This window comes from Panthera onca, chromosome E3 (genome assembly GCF_046562875.1).
Source record: "Panthera onca isolate mPanOnc1 chromosome E3, mPanOnc1 haplotype 2, whole genome shotgun sequence".
NCBI classification, from domain to species: Eukaryota; Metazoa; Chordata; class Mammalia; order Carnivora; family Felidae; genus Panthera; species Panthera onca.
In genome coordinates, this window is record NC_138354.1 from 5,303,239 (window position 1) to 5,328,475 (window position 25,237).

The following is a 25,237-nucleotide window of genomic DNA, read 5'->3' on the forward strand; positions in this document are numbered from 1 at the left end:
GAGCCTAGTGGGAAAGCATTCAGTCTTTCATCATGGGCGATGTTTGCTGTGGGTTTTTCAGGGATGCTCTTTATCAGGAAGAGCCATCAGTTATTAGGAGGAAGTGCTCTAATTCTTCATTTGCTTACAGTTTTTATCATGAATGGATGTGAAGTTTGTCCAGTGCTTTTCTGCCTCCAGTGGGAGGATCTGTGTGGTTTTTCTTCTCTAGTCTGTTGATCATGTTGAATTACATTGATTTATTTTCTTAAAAAAATTATTTTACTATTAAACTAAAATTATTAAGTTGTTAATTTTAATTCCAGTTAACGTACAGTATTGTATTAGTTTCAGGTGTGCAATTTAGTGATTCAACACTTGTATACATCACCCTGTGCTCATCATGACAAGTGCCTTCATCCCAGCACCTGTTTCTTCTACCCTCCTGCCCACCTCCCCTCTGGCAACCATCACTTTGTTCTCTGTAGTTAAGAGTCTGTTTCCTGCCTCGACTCTCTCTCGCTCTCTCTCCGTTTTTTTCCCTTTTCCTGTTTTGCTTCTTAACTTTGCTTGTATTTGTCTTTCTCTGACTCATTTTGTTTAGCATTAGCGTCTCTAGCTCCATCCATGTCGTTGCAAATGGCCACATAATCTTTTCGATGGCTGAGTAATTTTCCATTGTGTGTGTGTGTGTGTGTGTGTGCGCTCGCATGTGTGCATGTACCACATCTTCTTTACCTATTCATCAGTCAGTGGACACAGCTCCTTCCATATCTGGGCTGTTGAAAATAATGCTGCTATAAACATGGGGGTGCATGTATCTCTCAATTAGTGTTTTTCTATTCTTTGGGTAAATAGTAGTGTGATTGCTGGATTCTAAGATAGTTCTATTTTCAGTGTTTTGAGGAACCTCCATACTGTTCTCCACAGTGCCTGCACCAGTTTGCATTCCCACCAACAGTGCAAGAAGGTTCCCTTTTCTCCGCATCCTCACCAACACCTGTTGCTTCTTGTGGTGTCGATTTTAGCCATTCTGACAGGTGTGAGGTGATACCTCATCCTAGTTTTGATTTGCATTTCCCTGACGATGAGTGGTCACGAGTATCTTTTCACATGTCTCTTGGCCATCTGTATATCTTCTTTGGAGAAATGTCTGTTCGTGTCTTTTGCCCATTTTTTTAATTGGATTGTTTTTTGGGTGTTGAGATTTCTGAGTTCTGTATATATTTTGGATTCTAGCCCTTTATTGGATATATTATTTGCAGACATCTTCTCCCATTCCGTTGGTTGCGTTTTGGTTTTGTTGATTGTTTCCTTCACTGTGCAGAAGCTTTTTGTCTTGATGAGGTCCCAATAGTTTATTTTTGCTTTTGTTTCTCTTGCTTCAGGAGACAGATCTATAAAAAAACTGCTACAGCCGATGTCAGAGAAATTGCTGCATATGTTCTTTTCTAAGATTTTTATGGTTTCAGGTCTCACGTTTAGGTCCTTAGTCCATTTTGAATTTTTTTCTCTATATAGTGTAAGAAAGTGGTCCAGTTTCATTCTTTTGTATGTGCCTCTCCAGTTTTTCCATTAGCATATGTTGAAAAGACAGTCTTTTATTTAAAAATAGTTATTTTTTTAAGTTTATTTTTTGAGACAGCACAAGTGGGAAAGGGGGAGAGAGAGAGAGAGAGAGAGAGAGAATGAGAGTATGTCAAGCAGGCTCCATGCTGCCAGGGCAGAGCCCAATATGGGACTCAGACTCAGGAAACTGTGAGATCATGACCTGAGCTGAAACCGAGTCGGGTGCTTAACCAACTGAGCCACCCAGGTGCCCCTGTGTTGTTGTTGTTGTTGTTGTTATTGTTTTTTAGTTTTTTTATTTCTTTTGAAAGAGACAGAATGTGAGCAGGAGAGGGCCAGAAAGACAGGGAGACATCCAAGCAGGCTCTGTGCACGGTTGGCACAGAGCCCGATGCAGAGCTTGAACTCATGAAACTGTGAGATCATACCTGAGCCGAAATCAAGAGTTGGACACTCAACTGACTGAGCCACCCAGGTGCCCTGAGACTGTCTTTTTCCCATTGGATACTCTTTCCTGCTTTGTCGAAGATCAATTGCCCATATAATTGTGGTTTTATTTCTGGATTTTCTATTCTGTTCTATTGATTAATGTGTCTATTTTTGTGCCGATACCATACTGTTTTAATTACCACAGCTTTATAATAGAACTTGAAGTCCAGAATCATGACGCCTCCAGTTTTGCTTTTCTTTTTCAAGATTGCTTTGGCTATTTGGGGTCTTTTGTGGTTCCATACAGATTTTAGGATTGTTTTTTTCTAATTCTGTGAGAAAAGCTGATGATATTTTGATAGAGTTTGTGTTAAATCTGTGGATTGCTGTGGGTAGTATAGACATTTTAACAGTATTTGTTCTTCTAATCCATGAGTATGGAGTGTCTTTTCATTTCTTTGTGTCTTCTTCAGTTTCTTTCATCAGTGTTTTATAGTTTTCAGAGTATAGGTCTTTCACCTTTTTGATTAGTTTCATTCCTAGGTATCTTATTATTTTTGGGTGCAATTGTAAATGGGTTTTCTTAGTTTCTGTTTCTGCTGTTTCCTTATTGATCTATAGAAATCCAACAGATTTCTGTATGTTGCTTTTGTATCCTGTAACCTTACTGGATTCATTGTTCAGTTCTAGTAGTATTTTGGTGGATTCTTACAGGTTTTCTATACTGAATATCATGTCATCTGCAAATAGTGAAAGTTTGGCTTCTTCTTTGCTGATTCGGGTGCCTTTTATTTCTTTTTGTTGTCTGATTGCTGTGAGTAGGACTTCTAGTACTATGTTGAATAACAATGGCGAGAATGGATATTTTTTTGTCTTGCTCCTGATCATATTGGAAAAGCTCTCAGTTTTTCCCCATTGAAGATGGTATTAGCTGTGGGTTTTTCATATGTGGCCTTTATTACATTGGGGTATGTTCTAAATCTCCTTTGTTGAGGGTGTTTATCATTGAATGGATGTTGTACTTTGTCAAATGCCTTTTCTGCCTCTATTGAAATGATCATGTGGTTCTTGTCCTTTCTCCTATCGATGTGATGTGTCACATTGATTGATTAGTGAATATTGAACCACCCTCATAACCCAGGAATAAATACCACTTGATTGTGGTGAATGATTTTTTTAATGTATTGTTGGATTTGGTTTGCTAGTATTTTATTAAGAATTTTTGCATCCATGTTCCTCAGGGATACTGGCCTGTGGTTCTCTCTTTTTTTTAACGTTTATTTTTTATTTTAGAGGGGGAGGGGATGGGCAGAGGGGGAGAGAGAGAGAAAGAGAGACAGAGAGAGAATATGAATATGAATGAATGAATCTTAAGCAGGTTCCATGCTAAGAATGGAGCCCAGTACGGAGCTCAATCCCACTACCCTGGGATCGTGACCTGAGCTGAAATCAGGAGCCAGATGCAACTGACTGAGCCACCCGGGCACCCCTCTGGTTCTCTTTGTTAGTGGATGTTTTATCTGGTTTTGGTATTAGGCAATACTGGCCTCATAAAATTAATTTGGAAGTTTTCCTTTTCTATGTTTTGGAATAGTTTGAGAAGAATAGGCATTAACTCTTCTTTAAATGTTTGGTAGAATCTGGTCCTGGACTTCTGTTTGTTGGGATTTTTTTTTGTTGTTGTTTTGTTTTTACTGAATCAATTTCTTTGCTGGTTATGGGTCTATTCAAATGTTCTATTTCCTCCTATTTTGGTTTTGATAGTTTATATGTTTCTAGGAATGTATCCATTTCTTCCATGTTGTTCCACTTCGTTAGCCTATAGTTTTTCATAACATTCTCTTAGGATTGTTCATATTTTTGAGGTGTTGGTTGTTATTTATCCTCTCTCATTTGTGATTTTATTTGTTTGAGGCTTTTCTTTTTTTTTCCTTGATAATTCTGGCTGGAAGTTTATCAATTTTGTTGATTGTTTTTCAAAAAACTAGCTCCTGGTTTCATTGATCTATTCTATTATTATTTTTAGTTTCTATATCATTTACTTTTGCTCTAACCTTTATCATTTCCTTCCTTCTGCTGATTTTAAGTTTTGTCTGTTGTTCTTTTTCTAGCTCCTTTAGGTGCAAATTTAGGTTGTTTATTTGAGATTTTTCTGGCTTCTTGAGGTAGGCCTATATTGCTGTATACTTTCTTCTTAGGTCTGCTTTTGCTGCATCCCAAAGGTTTTGAGCCATCGTGTTTTCATTTTCATTTATTTCCATGTACTTTTTAATTTCTTCTTTGAGTTACTGGTTAACCCATTCATGCTTCAGTAGGATGTTCTTTAACTTCCATGTATTTGTGGTCTTTCCAAATTTTTTTCTTGGGGTTGACTTCTAGTTTCATAACATTGTGGTCATATGCATGGTATGATTTCAATCTTCTTGAATTTGTTGAGGTTTGTTTTGTGGGCTAATACATGATCCATTCTGGAGAATGTTCCATGTGCACTCAAATGAGTATTCTACTGTTTTAGAATGGAATATTCTGAATGTATCTGTTAAGTCCATCTGGTTCAGCATGTCATTCAAAGCCATTATTTCCTTGTTGATTCTGTTTAGATGATCTGTCCATTGATGTCAGTGGGGTGTTAAAGTCCCCTGCTATTATTGTATTATTATCAATTAGTTCCTTTATGTTTGTTATTAACTGTTTTATGTATTTGGGTGCTTTCATGTTGGGTGCATAAATATTTACAATTGTTAGATCTTGTTGGATTGTCCTCTTTATGATGATACAGTGTCCTCCTTTGTCTTTTGCTACAGTCTTTGTTTTATTTTTATTTTTTTAAGTGTTTGTATTTTTGAGAGAGAGAGAGAGAGAGAGCAGGGAAGGGGCAGAGAGAGAGGGAGACACAGAATCCAAAGAAAGCTCCAGGTCCTAAGCTGTCAGCACAGAGCCTGATGTGGGTCTCAGACTCACAAGCTGTGAGATCATGACCTGAGCAGAAGTCAGATGCTTAACTGACTAAGCCACCCAGGTGCCCCCACAGTCTTTTTTTTTAAGTCTATTTTATCTGATGTAAGTATTGCTACTCTGGCTTTCTTTTGCCATCAATTTGCGTGATAGATGTTTCTCCATCCCCTCACTTTCAATACATTGATTGATTTTCAGATGTTGAATGAACCTTGTATTCCAGTGATATCACCCTGACGTGACCATGATTATATTATCCTTTTTATATGTTGCTAGATTCAATGTCCTAATACTTTGTTGAAAATTTTTGCGTCTATGATCATGAGAGATTTTGATCTTTAGTATTCTTTCCCTTTAATATCTTTGCCAGATTTTAGTAACCAGGGTGATGTTGCCACATAAAATGAGTTGGAAAGTGTTCTCTTTAATTTCCTGAGTTTGTAGAATTGGTATTCTCTCTTCTGGAGCCATTTACCTGAAGATGCCAGTGAAGATTTCTGGGACTGGAGCTATCTTTGTGACAAGAGTAACAATAAGTTAACTCTATATTAACTATAAAAAACACTTAAAAAATAGATAATGCACTATTCAGGTTATCTGTTTCTTCTTGAGTAAATTTTGGAAGTTTGTGTTATTGAAGGAATTTGTCCATTTCATAGAAATTTATTAGCATATGGCTGTGCATAATATTCTCTAGTTATTCTCTTAATCCATATTATAGGAGATCTATAGTGATGTTCCCTGTTTCTTCTGGTATCAGTACTTTGTGTTTTCTCTTTTTTTCTTCAGTCCTGGCTAGAGATGTAGCCATGTCATGAAAATTCTGTAAGAGCCAGTTTTAGTGCTATTCATTTTCTCTTGATGGTTTTGAGTTTTTAATTTGATACCTGCTCTTTGTTATTATTTTCCTTCTACGTGTTATTATTTTCAGGTTTACTATGCTCTTCTCCTTGAGTTGTAGTATGGAAGTTTTATTGATTTGAGACATTTCTTCTTTTCTAATACAAACATTTAATACTAAAATTTTTTCTCCTAACACTGCTTTATCTGTATTCCATTAATTCTGATATGCTTTTAACTTTTGTTCAGTTCAAATATTTTCTAATTTCCCTTTTGAATATAAATTATTTTGACTTCCTCTTTTGAGTATAAATTATTTTGATGTATATTGCTTAATTTCCAAATGTTTGGAGACTTTTTCCAGATTTCTTTCTGTTATTGATTTTTTGTTTAATTCTATTGTGATCAGAGAACATACTTTGTGTTCTTTACACACTTATTACATTTCTTTTAAATACATTGTGGTTTATTTTATGGCCCAGAATATGGTCTTTTTCAGTGAATGTTATGTGCATTTCTGCTTTTGTTGAATGGAGTATTCTGTGGATGCCAATTAGATCAAGTTGGTTGGTAGTGTTGTTCTTTATCACATTTCTTCTATAGCACATTACTCTTTTCTGTCTACTTTTTCTACCCATTTCTCAGAGGAGAGTGTTGAAGTGTCCAAATATAATTGTAGATTTGTCTATTTCTTCCAAATCTATCAATTTTTGTTTTATATATTTTAAGGCTCTGTTGTTACATGTAGGATTGTTATGTCTTCTTGGTGAGTTGACCCTTTTTATCATTTGTAATGTCCCTCTTTAGCCCTGATAATTTCTATTCCTCTGAAGTCTTTTCTGATAGGAATAAAGCTACCCCAGGTTTCTTTTTAGTTTTTAATTGTGGTAAAACACACAGAACACAAAATTTACCATCTTCACCATTCTTAAGTGTCCAATTCAGGGGCATTAAGCACATTCACACTGTTGTGAATCACCTCCATCCATCTCCAGAACTCTTCATCTTCCCAAACTGAGACTCTGTCCCCATTAAACACTCACTCCCCGTAACCCCTTCCCCCACCCCCGCCACTGGCTTATATCACTTAGCATAATGTCTTCAACAGACACAATGGGATGAATGAATAAACAAATGGACGATGATATAAACATACAATGGAATATAATTTAGTCTTTAAAAGGCAGGACATTCTGTGAGGTGCCTGGGTGGCTCAGTCGGTTAAGCGTCTGACTTCGGCTCAGGTCATGATCTCGCTGTTCGCGGGTTCGAGCCCTACGTCGGGCTCTGTGCTGACAGCTCGGATCCTGGAGCCTGCTTCGGATTTTGTGTCTCCTTCTCTCTCTGCCCCTCCCCTGCTCGCACTCTGTCTCTCAAAAAGAAATAAATGCAAATTAAAAAAAATTTTTAAAAGAAGGACATTCTGACGCATACTATAAGATGGATGAAACTTGAAGACATTATGCTTAAGTGAAATAAGCCAGTTGCAAAAGGACAAATACTATATAATTCCACTTATATGAGGTACCTAAAGGAGTCAGATTCAAAGGGACCAAAAATAGATGGTGGGTGACAGAGGCAGGGGATTCTTTGTCCCTTCAAATGAATTATTGTTATGATCTATTATCTGAATTTTAAATGGATTCAGGTAAAAAGAGAAAATATTTTGAGCATTCCTCATGGAAATTTGCTTTCTTTTCAGAATGGCTTTGGAACACATTCATGGTTTCTAAAGAGAATCCCCAACTCCCAGTACCCTTTGAGAAATGAATACATAGGAGAGTTTGTAAATGGGTATCGTCATGGCCATGGAAAATTTTACTATGCCAGTGGAGCCATGTATGAGGGACAATGGGTCTCCAATAAAAAACACGGCATGGTGAGTGCAGATGTGTGAAGAGTACATTTTAAAGAGTTTGTAAAGCAACTAAAATACAGTACAAGGAGTGTCATTCTCTGGTAAAGTGCATCATCCATTTTTGCATAGGATAACCTACTGTCTTATTAAGATAACTATACAAATTTTAAAATAATTTCCAACATATCATCAGTATCTAAAAGTGTGTTTAGAAATTATTTAGTTGGTTTATGTTATGTACATGTGTGTGTGTGAGGGTGGTTTTGGTCACAAGTAATGGAATATCTAGCTTAATAATCTGTAAGTGTTAAGGAATGAGGGGATTTGGGGGCACCTGGGGGGCTCAGTCAATTAAGCGTCCGACTCTTGGTTTCGGCTCGGGTCATGATCTCACGGTTCGTGGCATTGAGCTCTACCTCGGGCTCTGCGCTGATGGTGTGGAGCCTGCTTGGGATTCTCTCTCTCCCTCTCCCCCTCCCCCATGCTCATGCGCGCTCTCTCTCTCTTTCAAAATAAATATATTTTTTTTAAAAAAGAAGTGGGTTGCAAGGTTGCTTTGATCCAGCAACTCAGCGATGTTGAGGGTGTTCTTGCTCTCCCCAGGAGACGTCTCCTGCCATGCTGTCAGCTTCACTCTTATGCTGCCCCTCCCTCATGACCATAAGTTGCTGTGGCTCCAGGCTTCATATCCACATACACACTAAGTAGAAGGAGAGAAGAAACTCTTTCCCAGGAAGCTTTCCACAGATGTCTTTAGTTTGGTTGAGCTGACTTGGGTCATGTGTTTACCTCTCAATCAGACTGACTATTGGCCTGGGTTGGACAGATCCCAAGAGAGCCCCTCTTTGGTGATAGGCACTCTGCTGGTCACTAGCATGGTTTGATAAGATACCTTCTGTGACCTAGGGGTAATTGGAGAGAGCTCGTGGGACAGATGGGAAAGGAAGAGAAGGAAGAGAGAGGACTTACAGTAATGTGAGACTCTAGGAGCCTGATTCTATGTGGGCTAAGTACATATTAAAAAAAAGTTTTTTTTAATATTTATTTATTTTTGAAAGAGAGAGAGTGTGAGAGGGGGAGGGGCAGAGAGAAAGGGAGACACAGAATCCGAAGCAGGCTCCAGGCTCTGAGCTGTCAGCACAGAGCCCCACGTGGGGCTCGAACTCACGGACTACGAGATCATGACCTGAGCGGAAGTCAGAAGCTGACTGGGCCACCCAGGCACCCTGGGCTAAGGGCATATCTTAAAAACAAACAAAAAAACTCCAAACCTTTGAAAAAGATACAGACGCACATTACCAATGGTTTTCCTGAACTGTCAATCTCTCTGTCTGCAGGGCCGATTAACGTTCAAGAATGGGCGTGTGTATGATGGCCCATTTTCCAACGACCACATAGTGGAGTTTCCAAATCTTGAAGCTGAGTTCTTAAGTCACCTGGATGGGTCTTCAGAATCTTCCTTCAGGAGCTGGTGCCAGGGATCCTCCATCAGTGCTGGTAGGGGTGTTCTCCTGTCAGCTGCACATAAATTAACCTGTATTATCTACGGAATCCACTCATCGAAATACACCCACTACTTTAGAAAACAAGTTTCGGGGCGCCTGGGTGGCTCAGTCGGTTGAGGGTCCGACTTCAGCTCAGGTCATGATCTCACGGTCCGTGAGTTTGAGCCCCGTGTTGGGCTCTGTGCCGACAGCTCCGAGCCTGGAGCCTGCTTCAGATTCTGTGTCTCCCTCTCTCTCTGACCCTCCCCCGTTCATGCTCTGTCTCTCTCTGTCTCAAAGACTAAATAAATATTAAAAAAAAAAATTAAAAAAAAAAAAGAAAGAAAACAGAAGTTTCCTGAGAGAAACTGCTTTCTTTAAAAAAAATTTTTTTGGGGCGCCTGGGTGGCTCAGTTGGTTAAGCGGCCGACTTCAGCTCAGGTCATGATCTCACGGTCCGTGAGTTTGAGCCCCGAGTCGGGCTCTGTGCTGACAGCTCAGAGCCTGGAGCCTGCTTCGGATTCTGTGTCTCCCTCTCTCTCTGACCCTCCCCCTTTCATGCTGTCTCTCCCTGTCTCAAAAGTAAATAAACGTTAAAAAATTTTTTTAAGTATTTTTTTTACATTTATTTATTTTTGAGAGACAGAGAGAGACAGAGTGTGAGCAGGGGAGAGACAGAGAGAGGAGACACAGAATCCCAAGCAGGCACCAGGCTCTGAGTTGTCAGCACAGAGCCTAACACGGGGCTCAAACCCATGAACCATGAGATCATGACCTGAACTGAAGTCAGATGCTCAACCGACTGAGCCACCCAGACACCCCAAAACTGTTTTCTTAATAGGTTTTTTGAATACTCTTGTATCCTACTTTGATGGAAAATCTTTATTTATTTATTTATTTATTTTTAATTTTCGAGAGAGCAGATGTGTGAGTAGGGGAGAGGGGCAGAAGGAGAGAGAATATTAAGCAGGCTCCACACTCAGTGTGGACCCTGACACAGGGCTCGATCCCATGACCCTGAGATCATGACCCGAGCCGAAATCAAGAGTTGGATGCTCAATTGACTGACGCACCCAGGTGCCCTGGTGGAAAATCATTTTGACATAACATTGAAAAAAATTTTTTTAACTTCCAAAACCATTTTATTTTTTTCCAAAAGCATTTTAATTTACTAGTTGAAATAACATTGAACATTTTTAACCTTGGTTTTCACAATTATCCCCTCTGTCTGCCTTTATTTGCTAGAAATTATCAGAAAGCTTGATGGCAGTGAAAGTAATTCTGTGTTAGGGTCGAGCATTGAGCTGAATCTAAGTTTTTTGCTGAATATGTACCCCAAGGAACACCAAGCAGAGGAAAAGAAGCAGGTAAAAGCCTTTTGTATTGTTATGCATTTACGTTTTAGGCTTAAATATTAATAGTCTCCAGAGTCTTGGAAACATACAGCTGACAGTGGATCTCCTGTGTCAAGTGTCTTTTACAGGCCTGATAGATGCTTCATGTACCGTCCCATTTAATTTGCACGGCAAACTTAGCGAACAGGCTTTGTGAGAAAACAGAAGGCCAGATAGAGGGACTCAGCGAGTTAACTACTGCCTCAGAGCCCACAAGGCTAAAGTTAACCCTCACCCCCAGCTTGGTCTGAAGGCCAAGGCTGTGGCCACCCCACTCCACAGGACATGAATTCCGCTGTGTGTCATTATGGGCTGCTGGGATTCAAAAGAACTCGAAACCCTTAGAAATCATTACAACTTTAGAAATCCACAGAGCCAGAGAAAATTCTGTGTTCCCAGACCTCATTTGATTAACATCTGGAAAATCACATCCACCAAATGACACGTTAGCATCGTGATTCCTGCTTTGGCTGGGGCTTGGTGTGAGTCTTCCGTGAAACCATGGATGAAGATGTTTGCAACACGCGCACCACTGGTGCCTCGAAATTGCAAGGCGTCCTTGCCCCTTTGCCCTGCCTCGTTCTGGCCTCCTCTGGTCCCGGTTCTGTGGGTCTCAAAGTGGTGACTGTCCACTCCCATCCTCCTTTCTTCTCCCGGCCAGCGTCGTAATTCGGTCTCCTGGTATTACTCGCTTCATCTGCTGTCAGACTGTCATCAAAAACAAGAACTCCTGTGACTTTCTCGAGTTACAAAAATGGTACACAACACCTGTAGAAAATTTAGAAAATGCAGATAAGAAAAAGTAAAACAGAATCTTCACCCAGACAAATGTGGTGACCACTTTTCCAGTTTTGCTCTGAGCAAACATAACTAGAATTGGGAGAATTCTGCTCCTATAATGTCTGCTCATGTGTATTTAATAATAGCCATTCAATGTTCTCCTACAATATCATCTTTAGATGAATAAACATCCATTGATACACCCAAAAAGGAGAGATTTTCTTATATTATTTTTTTGTGTTTTATGTACATATCATTCACTTTCCACTTTGGAGTTCTTTCCATGTCAACACAGGTAGGTCTTTTAAAAATTACAGATTTGGGGGTGCCTGGGTGGCTTAGTCACTTAAGCTCCCGACTTCGACTCGGGTCATGATCTCACAATCTGTGAGTTCAAGCCCCACATCAGGCTCTGTGCTGACAGCTCAGAGCCTGGAGCCTGCTTTGGATTCTGTATCTCCCTCTCTCTCTCTGCCCCTCCCTTGCTCATACTCTGTCTCTGTCTCTCTCTCAAAAATAAGTAAACGTTAATTGAAAAAAATATGGATTTAAAATCTATCTTACCTCATAATTACAAAAGAAGTGTAGGATCTAGAAAGTGAAAAAATTGTGTAACTCAGTTCTTAGAAATGCCTCCAAAAAAAAAAAACGTTGAAAAAAAAAAAAAAATTAAAAAGAGGGGCGCCTGGGTGGCGCAGTCGGTTAAGCGTCCGACTTCAGCCAGGTCACGATCTCGCGGTCTGTGAGTTCGAGCCCCGCGTCAGGCTCTGGGCTGATGGCTCGGAGCCTGGAGCCTGTTTCAGATTCTGTGTCTCCCTCTCTCTCTGCCCGTCCCCCGTTCATGCTCTGTCTGTCTCTCTCTGTCCCAAAAAAAAAAAAAAAAAAAAAAAAAAAAAAAAAAAACGTTGAAAAAAAAAAAAAAGAAATGCCTCCAAAAGTGTTTTCTTATAGTTTTTTTTTTTTTTTTTTTAATTTTAGAGAGTGTGAGCGGGGGAGGGGGGTTGGAGGGAGAGGGAGGGAGAGAATCTTAGGCTCCCCGCCCAGCGTAGATTGCCAATGGGGCTTGAACCCAAAACCACGAGATCATGACCTGAGCCAAAACCAAGACTTGGACGCTTAACTGACTGAGCCACCCGGTCTCTCCTGATAACAGCACATTTTTTAATGTTATTCAGAAATGCATTTTATTGACCTGGGGATGAGAGGGAAAATAACAACATTTGCTGAGCCCTCATAGTGGTCAATGGTAAATGCTATTACTTCACTTGTATTATCTCATTTAACTTATAAAGCAGGTGTTGTCTCTCTTTTGTTCTTATTAGGTAAGATTAAGACGTGCATGGCTTTCTCTTTGTAGGTGGAATATGCTGTCTTAAGAAATATTACAGAATTAAGAAGAATCTATAGCTTCTACAGCAGCCTAGGATGTGATCGCTCTCTGGATAACACCTTTCTGATGACAAAGCTTCACTTCTGGAGGTTTCTAAAAGATTGCAAATTTCATCACCATAATATAACTCTTGCTGATATGGACAGGGTATTAAGCGGTGAGTGTCCCGGTCCTTCAGGTCTTTTGGGTTAAAGATTGGTGTGACATGTCACCGTGAAACCAGTCAGGAAATGTGGAGGGAGTGACGAAGGCAAATCCCGGGAGACACGTTCCAGAAATCAACACACCATCTTCTCAAGGTGCTTAAAATGTACCTGAGACACTCTCGTGAAATAATGGCAACGGTAAAAGACCATCTACAGCAGGGCCTGTGAGCCAAGGCCAGCCCCCTGCCTGTTCTTATAAATAAAGTTTTATTGGAACACAGCCATGTCCATTTCCTCATGCATTGTCTGTGGCTGTTTTTGCCCTGTCATGTCAGAACTGAGGGGTTGTGGCCCGCAAAACCTAAAGATATTTACTGTGTGGCTCTTGGCAGAAAAGTTTGCCTGCCTCTGATCTGTAGTTTAAAACAACCCAATAAATTGTGAGGTCTGAAGCAGAGAGGATCAGGGAGGGCCAGTAGCCGAGAAAACACTTGAGGTGGGCTTGGGCTTGATTTCAAATTAGAAAGTTCATGGCAATAGATTTAACAACTTTGAAGGTTCTGTTCCTTTCAGCCGGATTCTGGGAAGCAGGCCTTGACAACCTCAAATTATCTACTGGGAAAACAAAATATCAGGACTGACACTTATTTACTTGAAATGTAAGTGTCGGACACAGATTTTGAGTCCATTTAGAGTCAGAGTCACCATTAGAATCAAATGTGGCTCCGACCACGCCAAACTCCGAAAGACACTGGGACAAGGTCTCTTGCAACTTTCCTGATAAGTGACTAGGTCTTTCGTGCGGTACTTAAGTTTTAGGTGGGTGTGTTTACGCTGTTCATAGTATTCACTACGAGAAAAGGTACTCTGTCACACTCACTTCTTTGACTTGTATACCAGGAGCAAATAAAATAGAAGGTTTTAGAAAATACGAGGCGTCAAGAATGCAGTCTTGACATTTGCAACCAACGCGGATGGACTTTGAGGGTGTTATGCTAAGTGAAATAAGAGACAAATAGCATAGGATCTTGCTTGTATGTTAAATCTGAAAAAACAAAGAAGGGGCACCTGGGTGGCCCAGTGGTTTAAGCATCCACCTCTTGATTCTGGGTCAGGTCATGATCTCATGGTTCGTGGGACCGAGTTCCTTGGGCTCTGTGCGGACAGCTCAGATCTGGCTTGGGATTCTCCCTCTCCCACTCTCTCTCTCTCTCTGCTCCTCTTCCACTTGAAGCTCTCTCAAAGTAAATAATGAAATATTAAAAATAATTAAATAAAAATTAAAGAACACAGAAACAAGCTCACAGATACAGAGAACAGAGTAGTGGTTGCCAGAGGGGAGGGATCGAAGAGATGGGTGAAGGGGGTCAAAAGGTATAAACTTCCAGCTACAAAATAAGTCATGGGGATGTAACGTGCGGCATGGTGACTATAGTTAAAAATACGGTTATTTAAAAGTTGCTAAGAAGGTCAATCTTAAAAGTCCTCACCGCCAGAATAAAGGAGAAATTTTTGTAACTACGTAGGCGAAGGGTGTCAACCAGTCTTATTGTGGCGGTCATGTTGCAGCACCTAGTGAATGGCGTCGTACACGGGAAACTAATACAACGTTATACGTCAGTTCTACCTCGATTAAAAACAAAGTGCTAGGCATCCTTTCCAATTTCCTTTATTGTAGCCAATAATGACATTCCGGTTGAAGAAATTCATTCTCCATTTACAACAATACTTTTGAGAACATTTCTGAATTACCTCCTGCAATTGGCTTACCACATCCATCACAAAGAATTCCAGTAAGTACCACTTCTGAAGCTCGGAGAGGGCATGGGAGACCTAATCAGTCCTGAGCTGCAGTGGTGCCCACTTTTCTTTGACGTGTGTTACTACTTTTACATACTCCCGAAGGGAAGGGCCAGAAACAAAAGCGTTTCACAAATATTAACCACAAAACCATCGGATGCCAGATTACACTTCTGAAGCCCCTTCCGAGGTGAGTCGTGTTTCAATGTTGAAACTTGCTCTCAGGGTTTTGATCAGAAATAGTCAACACTAGCCCTTCCTCAGGCCCGAATTTCCCCATCTTTCTCAGATGGGGAATAATAAATTGATTGATCCCCTGTCAGAGAAAAATTGATCCCCTGTCTTTTTTTATTTGGAAATAAGTTTTCCAGGAGTGTTGCCATGTTAGTACTTGAGTTCCTACACACCCTTCACTCAGCTGCCCTTAACAATGACATTGTACACGACCACGATGCACCTGTGGAAGTTAAGAAATTAACGTTGGTGTAATACCATTAACTAAGTCATGGACATTATTAGGGTTTCCCGGGTTTTCCCAATAATGTTCCTTTTCTGATCCATGTTCCTTGCGTTTAGTTGTCTCCTATCTCCTTGGTCCCTACAACCTGTGATAATTTGTCAGACTTTGTCTTTTATGGCCTTGACGCTTTGGAAAAGTCTTGGTCAGTTATCTTGTAAAATGTCCCTTGATTTTGGTCTGCTGATATATTTTTCATCATTGCCCTGAGGCTTGCTTGGGTTTGGGGCAAGAACGGCGCAGAGGTGAGATACCCTTGGCAGCCCATCACATCAGGGGGACATGGTGTTGATCTGTCTTGGTACTGGTGACGTTAGTCCCGATCACTCAGTGACGGTGGCGGGAGGCACGACGCTCTACCATAAACCTACTGTGTCTCCCCTTCTGTACCTTCGTGGTTCGAAGCAAATGACTAAATCTGCCCCACACTCAGGGAGAGAGGAATTAGGTTCTACCTGCTGGACAGAGAGGTGACTAGATCTTTCTCGTCAGAAACAGAAGCCCATCACTCTTTCTGTGTTTTACCAAACTGATGACTGAGAACATTCACCCAAATGCCGGCCGCGTAAAAGGTAAATACAAAACCAGCAGCCTTATATTGACTGTCGCTTCTTTTTCCAAAATGTAGCTGTGTAATCCTTTTTTGACGGTTTATCGTTGCATTATGTTTTTAGGCAATTTATTCAGTGGGCAACAGCGGACGCTCTATTCCATCAGCCACATCAACAAGAGCTGGGAGATTTACACGGTTTACTGCAGACCGCACGCGGCTCCTCCCCACGAGCCATCCATGAAGGTGCGACACTTCCTCTGGATGTTGAAAGTAAGTGCTCGTGACCGAGACTGGTTTCACATATATATTTTTTTTTTAATTTTTTTTAACGTTTTTATTTATTTTTGAGACCGAGAGAGACAGAGCATGAACAGGGGAGGGGCAGAGAGAGAGAGGGAGAGACACAGAATCTGAAACAGGCTCCAGGCTCTGAGCGGTCAGCACAGAGCCCAACGCGGGGCTCAAACTCACGGACCGTGAGATCATGAGCTGAGCCGAAGTCGGACGCTCCACTGACTGAGCCACGCAGGCGCCCCAAGACTGGTTTCATATTAACAGGCATTTGGGTTTTCATTAAAGAAAGGCAACGTGTTCTAGAAACGACACACGCATCGTGAGATCCAGGATGGGTTTCCATAGCCAACGAATGTTTACTGGGCCCCTTTGGGCAGAAGCGAGTAATTCTGGGGTCTGGGAACACTGGCTCCACGTGCTTCCTTCCCAGTGAGGGAAGGACCCAGGCGACGGGGCCACAGTGTCTTTGCTAACGCAGACCTTGCCGTGTAAGAGAAGACGGAGTGGGGAGGGACGCCAGTGTCATTGACAAAAATTATTATTCATCAGAAAGTAACTTAAAGGAGTTATTAGTTTAAAAGTTAGTGAGAACACCTAGTTTAACAGTATTCTCATGCCAACTTTTGGTAGTTTTTGTTTGAATTCACGCCTGTGGGAAGTTAAATGATAAAACGGGAAGGGTCGAATACTAACAGGGAATAGGGAAAAGTCTAACGGTGTCGTATGTATACGAAAACCTGACAGCAGCCTGGTGTCTAATACAGGAAAACAGCTTTTGGGAATAGGTGAGCTTTGGCGGGTATCGTACCAGCTGTTCGTTCACTCCCCCCTTTCTTCATGGCCCCTTACTGAAGACACGAGGTCAGCTGTCCCTCTGGATTGGTCACACATCCGCTTCGGGCTGGCTGCATCCTATCAGAGTTGATTACCCTGTTCTACTTTTCCCCGTATTTCCACTAAAGCAGGACAGTTAGAGGCTTGTATGGATTCGGGTTTTTTTCTTGCCCGGACAAAAGCCACGGGTGGTTCTGTGTACTTCCTATCACCTTGCCTCAGGAATGTTCCCTTTTAGCGATGTTCAGACGGACCAGTGGTGTCAGCACGATCCTTCCATTAAAACCTAGGAGCCTTGGGGCGCCTGGGTGGCTTAGTCTGTTAAGCGTCCGACTTCAGCCTAGGTCATGATCTCGTGGTTCATGAGTTCAAGCCCCACGTGGGGCCCTATGCTGACAGCTCAGAACCTGGAGCCTGCTTTTGAGTATGTGTCTCCCTCACACTCTGTTTCTCTCTCTCAAAGATAAATAAACATTAAAAAAAAAAAAAAAAAGAACGTGGAACCTGGTTTGCATGGTGCTTAGGACGGAGTGGAGGGAGGGCCAGCATGGAGCCAGCCCTTATGAGGTGCACGTTCTCCTAATCCTGAAAAGCAGCACTGACCTTAGTGAAAATGGTGTTTTCTGGGCTGAATGCTCTCTGGTTCAGTATCTCAGAAAGCAAACCTGTTTTCAGCTTTGACGCAGATAGGGTCTTCACCTAGACTTTCAGCGAGACTTCGTGTGTTCAGCCCTACCTGGAGTGTTACTTCCAGAGGGGTCTCCGTCCTGAGTGCCCACGGCATCCCGGGTTCCTCGGTCCCCCGTCCAGCATTTCCCCACCTGTGTAGCTGGGTTGATATCTCATGTCCGGATCATCATACCCTCCATCCTGTGTTTATGCTTTTTTTTTTTTAAGTTTATTTATTTATTTTGAGAGAGACAGAGACAGTGCAAGTCGGGGAGGGGCAGAGAGAAAGGGAGAGAGAGAATCCCGAGCAGGCTCTGCGCTGTCAGCGCTGGGTTTGATCCCTCAAACAGTGAGGTCATGAACTCAAGATCAAGAGTCGAACACTTAACCAACTGTGCTACCTGGGCACCCCTGTGTTTATGCTTCTAAAAACACTTTCCTTGCAGAGGGATTAGGGTAGGTCTAGAGAGGTAAATATCAGTGTTAATCTAGAATGCTGTTATATGGATATAAATTGACATTAAAAATATGTAACTATCAGGGTGCCTGGGTGGCTCAGTCAGTTAAGGGTCTGACTTCGGCTCAGGTCATGATCTCACGGTCTGTGTGTTCGAGCCCCACGTCAGGCTCTGTGCCGACAGCTCAGAGCCTGGAGCCTGCTTCAGATTCCGTGTCTCCCTCTCCCTGTCCCTTCCCCGTTCATGCTCTGTCTCTCTCTCTCTCTGTCTCTCAATAATAAATAAACGTTAAAAAAACTTTTTTTTAAATATGTAACTATCTGTAATTATAGGCAATTATAGTTGAATCGGTTGTTTCTTTTACAGGACTTTAAAATGATAAATAAAGAATTGACACCAGCCAAATTTGTGGAGGTCATCGCAGAGGATAATCCTTTCATGCATGATGGCATTGACAGCAACTTTGAACTTGAGGTTTGTCAAGAGGTGTCACAAATAGAGCAGATACAATCCAAGAACCAAGATTAGACTGAAAGGCATTCTGACCCCAATATGTAAATATGTGTAGGGCTCTACACATGTGTATATATACATACATGTGTGTATATCCATGTGTATCTATGTAGCTATATCTCCTTGATTATATTATAAAACTAGAGTTAATATAAAAAAGAATATTTCAGATATCAGGAAGTGAAATCAAAAGAATATAAAACTATAGTTGATCCTTGAACAGCACCAGAGTTGGGGATGCTGACACCCCCACGCAGTCAGAAATTCAGGGATAACTTCAGACTCCCCCAGAACTTAACCTGCCTGCTGTGGACTGGAAGCCTTACCGATCACATACACAGGCGATTAATACATATTTTGTATTATACGCTGTATTCTTACAATAAAGTAAGCCAGAGAAAAGAAAACGCTAAGAAAATCATCAAGGAAGAGAGAATACATTTTACACCGCTGTCCTGTATGTGTCGGAAAAGATGTATATGTAAGCGGTCCCACGGGGTTCAAACCTGTGTTGTTCAAGGGTCAGCTGTAGGATGCTGTTTCTTGGAGAATTTAGCGATTTAATACACGTGTATGTTTCTCTGGCGGGCCATGTGTCTCCTCCAGTGAATTAGGTGTATCTTTGGTTTTCAGCGCTCCTTGCCAAGGGGCGAGTCTCCCTCCCCAGGCTCGGTCTTTGCTTCTGCAAACGGAAGTGGGGCAACTAGTTGATGTGTTTTCGGTATATGCCATACCTCCCGCCACGAGTGTCTACTCCGTGCATTTGTGTCTCGTGGACACGTCCTAAAGGTGGGGTCCATGTGGCTCCCTCCACTCGGCTGTAACCATTTGTGTTCAGGTCACCAGGGTTCCCACGATGGCCCGCCTAGGGGTCCTGCCCAGTACACACCAGTCCATGGCCCTGCCATGGCCCCCGAAACGCGGTCTCTCCCACCTCCAACACGTTCTTCCCTCCATGTCCCAGGTCTTCCCCTTCCCTCACCGCCGGCTCCTTTCCAGCTTCTTCGCAGGTTCCTCCTCTTCTGCCACACTCAAGTCCAAGTGCCCTGGACTCAGTCCGGGGTCCTCTCATCTCATGATCTTAAGTGCCACCTTTCTGAAGACAAGGCCACCGTTGGTGTCTCCAACCCAAACCACGCTCCCTAGCCCCAGACGGCCTGAGTCGGAGTGGCCCCTCATGCTCCCCACAAACAGAATGTCCCACACCCCAAACGTGTGATCTCGGTCTTCCGCCAGCGTACCTCAGCCTCCCGTGAGTGGGGCGCTGATGGCCTCAGCCCTTCCGTTGTCAGGGCATTGTCACAACGACTCCTTCCTCTCCTACCCCACATTCACATCTTCAGGAGATCCACCTGAAGAATGGATCCAGAATATGGCACCTTCCGCGCCGGCTGAGCCGCCGACGGTCCCCTGGAAAGCTGCAGTGGCTCCTAACTCATCTTTTGCATTTGTCTTTTACCTTCCTACCCCCCAGGGCAGCAATCAGGTCACGTCCCTCCTCTGCTCACACCCCCAGGCTTCCCATCTTACGCGGAGTAAAGGCCCTCAAGACGCTGATGGCTCCATCTTTCTGAGTCCTTGTCTGACCGCTGAGTCCCAGCTGCCTCTGTGCTGTCCCCTGAACACACCTGTCAGGCTCCTACCTCAGAACGTTTGAACTTGCTAACCCCCACCCCACCGTTTCGGGGGGGCTTGAATAACAGAAAAGTACTGCCTGCAGTTCTGAAAGCGAGTCATCAGAAATAAGGTAGAACTGGTTCCGTCTGGGGCTGTGGGAAAGGCCTCTCCCCTTGGCTCGTAGACGGCCATCTTCTCCCCGTGTCTCTTCACGTTGTCTTCCCACTATGGGTCTGTGTCGGTGTCCAAATCTCCCTCTTATAAGGACAGTGGCCATGCTGGATTGGGTCCCCCACCCTCATGATCTCATTTTAACTTGATCTGTAAAGACATCATCACCAGGGATGCCTAGGTGGCTTGGTTGAGAATCCAACTTCGGCTCAGGTCTTGATCTCATGGCTTGTGGGTTTGAGCCCCATGTCAGGCTCTGTGCTGACGGCTCTGAGCCTGGAGCCTGCTTCAGATTCTGTGTCTCCCTCTCTCTCTGCCCCTCCCCTGCTCGCACTCTGTCTCTCTCAAAAATAAACATAAATTTTTTTTGATAAAAATAAAAATTTTAAAAAGGCATTATTACCAAATAAGGTCACATTCTGAGGTTTTGGGGGTTAGGACTCCCCACTCTTTTTTTGGGAGACACAGTTCAGCCCAAAAGAGTCTTCCCTCTCGCCTCCCCCGCCCCACTCCTTGAAATTCATGTCCTCTTTTGTATAAAATACACTCACCACATCCCAGCGTCCCCAGAGGGCTTTGTCATTCCAGCATCAATGCTGTGTGAACTTCTCACCTGCCTCTGTGTTACTTCTACCTTGTGATGCTTGTGAGTTGCCTTCGGATCTTATCCAACCTGTGAGAAAAACTTCATCTTGAACAAAATCTTTAGGCTGTTTTCTACAAACTGACAAGCAAACACATAAGCCAGGACCCACGGAGTTGGCTAGGATTGCAAATCTAAGGCAAGATTTTATCCGTCTGATGTTTTACGGAACAGCCAGGTGGCATGGTGTTGTCTTCAGAGTTTGCTCTCTGCTGGGAAAGATGTGGGAGTAGCATGAGCAGAACAGCTAATAAGAACGCAAACCCCTTCTTGTAGGTCCTGCTTCCAAGGTGGATGTTTGGTGTCACCTCAAGACCGGTGACAGTAGGTGCCTGGGTAGGGCAAGGACCTGCTGGCCTGTGCTTTTGCTTAATAGTTACAGGGGCGCCTGGGTGGCTCAGTCAGTTAAGCGTCCAACTTCGGCTCAAGTCGTGAACTTGCAGTTCGTGAGTTCGAGCCCCGCATCAGGCTCTGTGCTGACAGCTCGGAGCCTGGAGCCTGCTTTGGATTCTGTGTGTGTCTCTCTCTCTGCCCCTCCCCTACTTGTGACCACTCTGAAAAATAAGTAAACAAACATTAAAAAAAAAAAAAAAAAGGTAACAGCTACAAATCCCAGCCATTAATGATTCAGCACTTGAGACAGGCCCTTCACGCCGATTATCTCCTCCGATCCTTGTGACAAAGCATATGGTATCGACCCCGTCTTCTAGGTGAAGAGACTGAAGCTGAGTGAGGTTTAGCAACTCAGCAAATGGTAGAGCCTCTGCAAATAGGGGGTTGACATGTTGGTAGGACACTTGGGGAATTTGGCAGGTGGTGAGCAGGGGCAAGGTAGGGAGGGTCACAGGAAGAGTCAAATTAGGGCACAAGAGACTAAAAGTGTCCAGCCCTTGAACTAAGCAGATGTCTCATCTACCAGCTTGACCCATCCTCGGGCGGGTGTCAGCACACTGTTGGCCTAGGGGGCACTGCTGCTGAGCCTGGCGCCTCTGTTCAAATGAGCGGACCTGTTCCGGGTCAGACTCAAAGGGCCCCGGGTTCAGGACCAGCAGACATGACTGGTGGACGATCAGAGTCCAAGCAAGCCGTCCCCGCAGGCAGGTGCTGCCCAGGTGGGGGCAGGCCCGGGTGTCAGGTGCACACACAGTAGGGGTGGGTGTGGCTGCCAAGTGGGTTACACCTGCCCTTGTCACTTCGGTTCCCAGATGCCACTTCCCTCAATTTTTGTTCAAGAAAAAAGGAAACCCTTTTGAAAATGACTGTCCTCGGGGCACCAGGGCGGCTTAGTCAGTTGAGCATCCAACTGTGGCTCAGGTGATGACCTCACAGTCGATGGGTTCAAGCCCCACGTCAGGCTCTGTGCTGACGGCTCGGAGCCTGGAGCCTGCTTGGTATTCTGTGTCTCCCTCTCTCCTTGTCCCTCCTTCACTTATGCTCTGTCTCTGTCTCTCAAAAATGAATAAATGTTAAAAAATAAAGAAAATGTCCTCGATTAGTGAATATAAAATAAAATGTTTCTAATAGAAAAGTGACTTAACAAATCTACCAATAGAACACACAGTCTTTACTTTTAAATTTAAATTTAATTTGTTTTTGAATGAGACAGAGCACGAGCAGGGGAGGGACAGAGTGAGAGGGAGACACAGAATCCGAAGCAGGCTCCAGGCTCTGAGCTGTCAGCACAGAGCCCGACGCGGGGCTCGAACTCACGAACCGTGAGATCATGACCTGAGCCAAAGTTGGATGCTTAACTGACTGAGCCACCCAGGCATCCCATGCATAGCCTTTTAAATATCATAGTTTTTATTTCCATTCGGTGTGCACCCACGACACTTGAGCGCTGAATGAAGTGGCTTTCTCTGGAGACAGAAGCCAACAGCCAGATGGATCACTGGTCCACCTCAGGGTGGGTCAGAATGAGTGAGCCCCTTTGTATGTTCTTATATTTCAGCTGGTCTTCCTGGAGTTCTTTGAAGCTCTCTTAAGCTTTGCACTCATCTCTGTTACTGACCAAATGACTAAATCCTACTTGAATTTTCTGAATGACGACTTGCCTGGAAACAAACACGGAAGCCCCCGTCAGGTAATAGTCGTTTAGAATCTACAGTGCGAGGAATGGTTTCATTCCAGAATGGCTAAGGTGCCATCAAAACCATCTTGGGCTTTTGTAACCTTTCAGGAAATAACGTTAAGACTGAAGAGAAGACGTAAAACCCCCTTTCACATTTTGAAAGAATGTGTCTTGCCTTTTTCTTTAAGTTAGGGAAAAACGTGTTCCCTGGTCATGATCCAGGGGCGTAGGCTCCTAGCCACATTAGTGGAGATGTCCTACAAGAAGGTCAGCGTGGCCAATAAAACACTGGGCAGACCAGGAGGCTTAGAACGCCTGAGGTATTTTGTTACGCAGTGTGTTGTTATGCAGTCTGGCATTTACAAGAGTGGAGAGCCTGTCCCAGAGTGAAGTTGCTAAGAAATATCTCCTGAGTGTGCACGAGATACCAGGTGGGTCCCTGAGGATGGGGCCAGCTCACACGTCAGGCCTGCTGGACAGGAGACTCGACCGCAAGACCTCAGCGGATCAGGGCAGCTCCAGCAACCTACCAAAGGGTCCAGCGGCTGGGGCAGATTGACACAGACTGGTTTTGGGTGGGGGTGTCAGGCCAAGTAGGCTTAGAAGGTTTCTGATTTTCGAGCCGTTCATTTGGACCCACAGGGAGAATCTTGGGGGCCAGTGGAACCTGACAGCTGGGTAACTCTTCAGAGCCACACGTACAAGATCATTGTTTGTCGTGTAAAGGGTGACTTCTCAGAAATCCCCTGATGTATCTCGGACTCCTCGTGTGCTAAGAGCTTCATTCATGTTCCACTCCACCTCATAGTTCATCCCACCAAGTAGATACTCATCCTCCGGCTTGAGGATATGACTGATGGCATCTCCAGGTCATCTGGGAGCCTTGTCATGGGCCACAGTCTGAGTCTGGGGCTCTGCCCTGAGGGAAACAAACATCCACCTTAGTTTCATCCATGATTTGATAGATGGCATCACTCACACTCCAGTAAACGAGTGCGAACACTGGTCTAGGGATTGTCCTCAGAAACCATCTGATCACGTTCACTTCTGGTCTTCAGTAAGTCATTCCAAATGTCCAACAAGCTAAATCCTATTATGTTTGCACGATGGAGTATAACTCAGCGATGAAATAACTCATGATAGAGGATACAACAAGGATGCATCAAAATTATGCTGGGTGAAAGAAGCCAAACCAAAAAAAAGGTATATCCTGTTGTGATTCCAATTACATAAAATTCTAGAAAGTGCAAAGTAATCCGTAGGGACAGCGAATCGGTGACAATGAGGGAAGGGGGGTTGGATTCCTAAGGGGCACAGGACACTTGGGGGTGATGGGATATGTGCACTGTGTTGGCTGAGGGGAGCGTTTCACAGGTGGTAGACATGTCAAAAATCATCAAGTAGTACACTGTGGGTGTCGCTGACCTGTAAACTATACTTTGTTAAAATCGTGTGCGTGTCTCCATGGCAACCAAAAATCCTCTTACGTGTTTGTCCTTGCTCAGAACATCCAGCACAGGAGTTCAAGTGTAGGAACAAGCAGGGAATCTGATCTGCAGGACAGCAGCACCAAGTCCTCTTCAAGCAAGCTAGGACCCATGCTTGACCTCAGCAAAATGAGGAGATCAGAGGTTTGTTGTTGTTGTCTTAGTTTTCTTTTACGTGTTTATTTTTGACAGAGAGAGAGAGAAAAGGGGAGGAGCAGAGAGACGGGGAGACACAGAATCTGAAGCAGGCTCCAAACTCTGAGCTGTCAGCACAGAGCCCAATGTGGGGCTGAAACCCACGAACTGTGGGATCATGACCTGAGCCAAAGTCGGACGCTTAACCGACTGAGCCACCCAGGTGCCCCCAGAGGTTCATATTTACAACCAACCTCATAACAACGGTTACCTGCTTGCAGTATCAGTAAGCTTCATGTGCCTCCTGTGTGACGAGCACTCTCTGTGCACTGGTGATCTGCCGGGAAGCGAGAGCCTGAACTCTCGTAGACTTGCCATTCCAGCAAGTGGAGGGAGACAAGTGAGCGGTAGTTATGGCCAAGGCTCCTGGGGTATTTACCAGGTGTGCTCACTTCCCAGTCTGAGCTCAATTAATACTCCCAACCCCCGTCGGGGACTCTTACTATCTCTGGGGGGGAGCCCCGGTGCTGAAAGATTAGGTAACCTGCCCGCAGCCACGGAACCAGTAGGGAGTGCAGCTGGGGGTCTTTATGAAGGCAGTCCACCTCCAGAATGCGCACCCAGGACCACAGTGCCACACTTCCTCACATG

At 43.6% G+C, this 25,237-nt stretch overlaps 1 protein-coding gene across 5 annotated transcripts in view; it reads left to right on the top strand.

The window, feature by feature from the left end:
- LOC132689603 (radial spoke head 10 homolog B) overlaps nt 1-25,237 on the top strand; it is a 60,395-nt gene that overhangs the window by 15,242 nt on the left and 19,916 nt on the right. For 3 of the 5 annotated variants that reach the window (XM_078439992.2, XM_078439994.2, XM_078439996.2), the window contains 10 exons: nt 7,475-7,651; nt 8,968-9,127; nt 10,360-10,481; nt 12,646-12,835; nt 14,503-14,617; nt 15,634-15,713; nt 15,816-15,964; nt 18,316-18,423; nt 22,845-22,976; nt 24,470-24,595. In XM_078439992.2, coding sequence (XP_078296118.1) covers nt 7,475-7,651; nt 8,968-9,127; nt 10,360-10,481; nt 12,646-12,835; nt 14,503-14,617; nt 15,634-15,713; nt 15,816-15,964; nt 18,316-18,423; nt 22,845-22,976; nt 24,470-24,595 — 1,359 coding nt within the window. The remainder of the gene's footprint in view (nt 1-7,474; nt 7,652-8,967; nt 9,128-10,359; nt 10,482-12,645; nt 12,836-14,502; nt 14,618-15,633; nt 15,714-15,815; nt 15,965-18,315; nt 18,424-22,844; nt 22,977-24,469; nt 24,596-25,237) is intronic. The other 2 variants (XM_078439993.2, XM_078439995.2) reach the window with 2 other exon arrangements.